The sequence below is a fragment of the Citrus clementina genome, unplaced genomic scaffold (assembly GCF_000493195.1).
Source record: "Citrus clementina cultivar Clemenules unplaced genomic scaffold, Citrus_clementina_v1.0 scaffold_3, whole genome shotgun sequence".
In the NCBI taxonomy this organism is placed as follows: Eukaryota; Viridiplantae; Streptophyta; class Magnoliopsida; order Sapindales; family Rutaceae; genus Citrus; species Citrus x clementina.
In genome coordinates, this window is record NW_006262339.1 from 33,109,612 (window position 1) to 33,117,308 (window position 7,697).

Genomic DNA, 7,697 nt, shown 5'->3' on the forward strand with positions numbered 1-7,697 from the left:
AATTGAAGAACAAAGATGATTTAATGAATGATGATTCACGAAGTTGAAGCTCAATATATGTTGTGTGCACTTGTTCTTGCTTGCTTGGATTTTCAAAAAATGAATTGGTTTTGAGTTTATATAGTTTGAACTCAAAAACTAGCCGTTATGCACATTTTGGTCGTAACCGGATTACCGGTTATGGACATCCGGAATTCCGCTTAATGTTACCGTTACAGCCACAAATTTGAATTTTTGAACATCCGGATTTCCGCTTTGTCACATCCGGATTTCCGCTTACGCTCAGTAGCTTACTGCCCAACAACCGGATTTCCGTTTGTCAGGATCCGGATTTCCGCTTTCAATTCGGATAGATGCTGCCTAACATTCGGACTTCCGTTTGTCAGAATCCGGAATTCCGCGTGCTACAGTAACTGCTACAGTGAACTATTTTCTAAAATTATAGTTTGACCCCAAAACTTTATAAAACTGTAGTACGGCCCAAAACGTTATGAAACTTTTCAAATAGGTCCAATTTCAGAACTTCCCAAGAATAGTTAATTAGTTATCTTTCCCAAACTTTCTGAAATTATGATATGGCCCCAAAGTTTTTATTGTTTCGCTCAAAGGTCCTTTTCAACATAATACCTATATTTTTCAAAGTTCTCAAAACCTTTCACTTTAGTCCAAAATATTCATAAATTATGGTATGGCCCAAAACATTTTAAATGTTTGTAAAAACGTCCAACTTCGAAATTTAATTCTTATTAAAATCAAAGATTTCAAATCTTAACAATTAAGTCCAAATTACTTAAATTTACAAAATACTTTTCTTTATAAAAACAAAAACTTTTAGTTTATGAAAAGTATTTAATTAAATTAATTTCTTGAGCTTCTCAAATGCTAAATCAAACATTAATTAAATCATACCGGCTTTACAAGAATTTATCTCACTAATTTGTTCGTTGAGCTTTAAACAATATTCTTGATGTCGCCGTTGTCCGTTGAGTGTCTTCAATCTTGATTTCACTTGCATAAATATTATCCTTCAAAAACTAGTGAAAATGTGAAATACAATATTTATTAAATCACTCAATACATATGTTTGTTATCATCAAAACTACATTATGTATAGCCCTTTAGGCTAACAGACCTCTTACAATCGGCTTTAGCGGTGTTAGTAACCCTTTATCTTTTATTGCAGCATATATTTCTACTATGCTCATGTTCAGTGGTGTGTATCTTCCACTCTGTTATAATAAGTTCACCATATAGTCAGATCTCAATCCTCTCTGGTCTCCAGGTGGTGGCAACTTATTGTAACCACTTACTTGGTTCTTCCGCTGGTTTCTCCCATAATTATTTCCTCCCTCTCGACCCCTTCCTACTAATAAAATTTCTCTTTTTTCACGATTTTCTTCCCAATCTCGACCCAGCCTTTCTGGTTGTCTATAATTAAACAATCATCAGTCGTAATAACGTCTATCATCCGTGTTCATCCTCGAGCTATACCCAAAGTTATCTCCTCTCATTCTCAAGTCTCTCCTTCTTACCGGACCCCCTGTCTGCATTTCTATTCTCTTCTTTTCTTCCTCTGTATCTTCAGTTTTTATATCAATTTTGCATGGTCGTACACCTCAACATATGTTGTTATCCCCTTAGTATATAAGTTATTTAACAATCGATTGATTCCCAACCTCTTCTTTAATCCCTCCAGAGCATCCGGATGATCAAAGGCCCCTAAATTAGTAACCTCCTTATGATATCTGGTCACAAAACTTCTCAAACTTTTAAATTCTCCTTGAAACTGCTCGTATCTTGCTCTGGTATGCATGAACCTCTAAAACGCACAACGAAAAGCTCACATAACTCCTTGAAATTTCCTAAACTTCCCTTCTTTAATCTCTGGTACCACTCCCGTGCTTGTCCTTCTAATGTTAAAGGAAAAACACGGCACCTTTGAAAATCATTCAAACCTTGAATCCCAATCATCTCATTAAACTTCTCCACATGATTATTCGGGTTAGTTTTTCCTTCATACACCAATTCTAGAACCACATACTTGGGTGGCAAAGTTACCGCCATCACTTCACGTACCAAGGGGGACTCGTCATCAAGTAACAACCTTCCTACCACTTTCTTGGCCTCTGTTTTTACCTCTAATGCCTATAAAGTTTTTTGAAACTGCAGCATTCATTGTTCAAGCTTATTTGCCCGTTAGGGGTCTCTCAGCTCTTCCTTTCCTCTTTCTTGATTCAAGTTATTGATTCTCCCCCTCAACTCATTCACTTGTTCTCCTACACTTCTATTCTCTTGTCGTACCCCAACTTGTCGTAGTCCCATTCCGCTCTGATGTTCACCACCAAGCTCTTCCCTCTGTCACACTCTACTACTCTCTGGGTCACTAGCTCGAACTTGAGCCCCTCTGACGTGGGCATCAACCAGTCCCCTGATCATCTCCTCAAATCTTGCCATTTGCCTATCGATCCCTTCTCTCCATCTCTTATCTGCCGTGGCATTCATTTCCTCCGCCAATTGGCGCAAGGTCTGCATATCTCCGTCATTATCATTCATCGTTATTTCGTAATCTGATAGCCTCATCTTTCTAAATCTTCAAACGTATGGCTTTTCATACCGTTCCCCACAGACGGCGCCAAGATGTTGATGTCGAAAAAAGATCTCAATAGTTGAATTTGTTTCTTTAGGGGAATTACAGTGTGAATCCAAGCTCAAACGTCAGTTTGAACGCAACTTTCTATACCTGCCAACCACAAAACACGGTTAGGATATGTCAGTGGGGTTCCGGCGTAAACCCTCCGATGCTTAAGTCAGAAATTGTGTATAAGAGAAAAACAAACGAGAAGGAAGAATCGTGAAAAGTGAAAATTAAGGAATTTTTTCGGTAGAAAAGTTAAAAAATCTTATAGGGAATGTTAAGGCATTTAGGTAGGTGACTTATAGAATTTTTGGCTCATTTTGCTAACCCTTTTTTCTCGGATGCCCTCTTTAACTTAAATAGGCTCTTGGACGTGGGCAGCTACCACTTTAACTTCCACCCACTTTCTTCAGCAGTTGCACATAATTATCAATTGGAGGTTGTTTAAATAAATCGCGGAACACAACTTTCCTATAAATTAGGCCACGTTATCTTAACCATTAGCTTTCCATGTCAAGCTAATTCTCATGTTGGACAAATAAATTATGAGGTCGAACTTCTTCACTTCCAAGTCGGATAAGTGATTTTCTCAGTCGCTCATGTAGGCTTAAGGTTGTATTCTTAAACCATGTCATTCACATAAATCTCACGTCGTACTTGTAAACCAGGTCGCCAACATAGGCTCCAGGTTATACTTAAGAGGCTAGCTTGACCATAATGAGTTCTGAGTAGATTGGGTCGACTATATTTCTAAACATTATCAGAAAAAACCCAACCCAAACAATGCTAACTCTTTCTAGAGGTTATCAGAAAATCCAACCCGAACAACTACACATTATTAACTTTTACCATATAACTATAATTTTTTTCACAACAGTTGTAGTTTAAAATTTATAACGCTTCAATACTAAAAAGGATCTATATAAGTTCATTTTAATGAACCTATCCCGACCCAATCATTAATTGAATTGAAAATAGTTAACTAAATCAACCCATTATAACACACTTGATCGTTCAAATTCTAATTGGACTGAGCTGAATTAGATTGGGTCTATGAACTTAAGTATAGAGGAAACTACAAAGTTCTGAATCTCTTAAAAATACTCCTTTCCGACTTGCTTTTTACAACACAACAACAAATCCCTACACCCTTTGCTATTTGAATACCTATACGTAGGAGACACGTTTTCACTGGATTTCGGAAACCACACTAGTGCAAAATCCGGAGGTGAAAACGCCACCCTCACTCTCAAATCCAATGAAAACCGTGTCCTGGCCGACGCCAGACGGTGGCACTGTTGCTTCGCAGACAAACATTTCGAAGAAGGGTGTTGTAAGGCTCGAGTTACTCTCAAAAGCCAACACGGTGCTTCATGACTCGAAAGGTAACTTTAGTTTCCTCAGTTTTTGGTGCTTAATTTGCTCCTATCCATTCACTATTTGTTGTCTTGTGTGTACGAATATTACCAAAATTAGTTGAAATCTATGCCAACAAATTAATGAAAAAAAAAAAAATGCTCCTGAAACACTCAGACTTTTTTCTATATTCATGAATCATTATTACTTGTTATTGTCACTGTGAATATCATCCCAAAGTTTCCATATTTTGCACAAGCACACCTTAACCCAAAAAAAAAAAACTTTTCTTCCCCTGACAAGTGACAACTGTTTAAACAGAACTGTAAAAAAGTATAACAAAGCATTAACTCCAAGAAATGTCTATACGAACATCCACTTATTCATTTTCTTTAAATAATAAAAACAATAAGGACAAACAATCTCTTATTATTGTTGTGGCGTCGTTAAGCACCACAACTCTATCTTATGAAATAACCATCACACACAGAACTTCCGATTCTGCCCTTATTGCAACAATTATTCGATATTTTATTACTCGTTGGAAACTTTTATGAATCCAACTATTGGTGAGTCGGGTTCTTTGGTGAGAGTCTTCAAGTCAAAAGCAATCCAACATCTCGAGACACTCGTATCATAGAAATAGCCCACACATCTGCAATTCGAACTACATCTTTTGCCACAATCTTCAATTGTTATGTCTCCAATTCCATCATAAAAATTATACGTGCACATATAATGTCTAACACTTTCAAGCTTATAATAGTGGAAATGTTTTGTCCCACAAAAATTTGCTTGCGCAGGCTCACACTTATTGCTCCAACCAATCAAACCTTTTTCTGTAGGGCAAGCAACGCATTGATTGTCTTCACACACCCCCAGTTTGCCGCATCTCTCTGGCATCTGGCACTCACTGTCCCAATTTCTTGCATTACTACCTCTGAAGTCTTTACCAAAGAGAGTAAATCTTTCTTCCTCAGGAAGCCAATCAACCTCCTGGGAGTAAGTAAAGACCCTCAGATTTCCATCTATGCCTAGCCGAAGAAATGATATTGTGCTGTCGTATTTTGGCCTGTCAAAAATGAAACCGTTATCGCCTGAAGAATCTACTAGCGTCAGCTCATGCATTTTTCCTGGGGAAGATTTGAGCGTTAAACTCTTTAGCCCATTATACGAAATCGGAAACGTGTAGTATAAAATAGGCCGGGGAGCACTGCTGCTTTTGTAATAAAATGCCAATCTTTTGGGCTCCATCACGAAGCTGTGAGGGCCGTCCACGTTTTCTTTAACGGAGAGTCGGCTGACGAGCTTTGTGACCCGACCGACGCGAAGAGATTGACCCACCAAGAGAGTGTCAGTTGGATAGTCAAAACTCTGCCAGATGAAGTTACCCTTTGAGTCACGAAGCACCATGTTGCCATTTGGAAGCAACTCGAACCCCACGACACCTTTGTTGGCTGTGTTGCTTTGCCAAACGACAGTGCCGTCGGCTTCGGCCAGGACAAGATTTCCGTCGGCTCCCAAAGAGAACACGGCGTTTTCTCGAACCAGTTTGCCCCGGTTGGCTTCCCATACCCAACGGAAAACCGGTTCTTGCTTTTTGATACCCAAACGGAGAGCAAGGGTGAAAGCATTTGGTGTTGTGTTGTAAAAGCCAAGCTGGAAAGGATCATTGTAAATGCCTGACATTCTGTAATTTGCATTGTATTCATTGAAGTATTCCCCTAATCCTCCTTCATTCACGAACTTAAATGTTTCATTGGCAGGAACTTGAGCATTAGCTATGGCGAAAACAAGTGATAAGAGGAAGAAGAAGGAGACTAATGCCGAGGAAGAAGACATTTTGATTGCTTAATTGGAGATGAATATCGATCGCTGAGGCAGCTCAGTATAAATAATGGCTAAACAGAGGCAAGTTGCATGTTAAATAATTGTTACTTCTTAACTATGAATCTCCCCTTTCACATTAGACTAGTTTGTTATGGATCTACATAACCGTACTATATATCGTTTTCAAGAATTTCTCTTTTATGCACATTGATTTGATCTGGAATCAAGAATTTCTTTTTTATGAACCCACAAATTTTTTATACTTCAAGCACGTGAGATTGCTGTCTTAATTGTGTTGTGAGAAAGCAAGAAGAAGAAATTTTAATTATGACTGTATTTAGCCTTGATTAAATTCTTCAGATCTTATTACTGTCGGGAATTACGAGCTTGAATTTTCATTTACTTATTTGATTAAGGTCACATCTCAAATATTATTCTTAACCATTCACTTAAATAATGTGGCATATGTGCCGCACACCAAACAGCTAATGAGTTTTTATAAAATGATAAAAAAAAGTACTGAAGGTGACACAACGACAAAAACAACTACGCATTAGTACTAAATTATACTTATAATGAAAAATTACTGTCAAAATTTTCTCAAAATCTCACGAGGATTAAGTTTTAAACCCCCTTTCAGTTTTTGGAGACGTTGTGTCAGAATATGAGTTTGAAAAAAAAAAGTATCCGCACGCATGTATGGGAAAGGGAAAGTCTCGGCAATTTCTTAATTGGAATATTATTTAATATTCTCCATCCCCGATATGAAAATGGCGTTACCGTTGTTATTTCTATACATAAAGTTCCCTTCCATGCTGGCAAAATAAATATTAAAATAGGGAAAAATCTCGTTTAATTTTTATATTTTGATATTAGTACATACTTGATTTCTATATTTTTTAAAATACTACAAAAAATTCATATCATTAAACTATTGACACTTTACCATTATTTTTTATTCCTTTTACCTTATTTTTATAATATTATCCTCTTACAATAACATTTTTTTGAGATATTAACAAAAAGAAAAAATTTAAATTATTAATTTAACCTTAGAAAAAAAATCAAACAAACACACACACACACACACATACATACATATATATATATTAATTTTGTAGAAGCTCAAGTATATCTAAAAAAATTAATATTGTAAAAAAATTAAATTACCAATTTTTTGAATCAATAAAAAACTAATACATTAACTCCTCAAAAGAGTGTTCCACAGAAATTAATATATGTTCTTTTTTATTTTTTTAAGATTAATTGGTAATTTAATTTTTTATTAATATCCAAAAATAAATATTATTGTAAGAGAATAATATTATAAAAACAAGTCTAAAGAAACTAAAATAATAATATGAATATCAATAATTTAACGATAAAGATATTTTTAAATATTTTTAAAAATACAAAAATTAAACAAACATTAACTTCAAAATATAAGAAAATAAACAAACTTTTCCCCTATACAAACATATCCATATATTAAAATGCAGGATGACAACTCGAGAAGCATCATTTGAATGCATAAAGCGTATTTAAAGTAGAAAATTTGACAGATGTAAATTTCTTGACTCATCTGTCAAATTGGATTAAACTATGAAACCTTCCCCACTTTTGTTCAGCGGCCAGTGGGAGCCATGGCTTATTGTACTGCATAGAGCTGGTAAAATTTGACACGGCTTGATTACCCGACACGAACACGATACCAATAAATAGGTATGGGTCGTCGAATTTAACATGATTATTAAATGGGTCGGGTCCGGGTCAACACAATTTTTTTCTGTGTTGGGTTAGGGTTAAAATTCTTGACTCATTTACTCGATCAATGACCCGATTATATTTTCTATTTTAAAATAATTTACAAATTCTT

The 7,697-nt window shown here is 35.9% G+C and overlaps 1 protein-coding gene across 1 annotated transcript; it reads right to left on the bottom strand.

The window, feature by feature from the left end:
- Positions 1-4,525: 4,525 nt before the first annotated feature.
- On the bottom strand, positions 4,526-5,844 carry LOC18050023 (epidermis-specific secreted glycoprotein EP1). The gene has a single exon (XM_006442450.2). The coding sequence runs from the start codon at positions 5,831-5,833 to the stop codon at positions 4,526-4,528; it is 1,308 nt and encodes a 435-aa protein (XP_006442513.1). The 5' UTR covers positions 5,834-5,844.
- Positions 5,845-7,697: the final 1,853 nt, after the last annotated feature.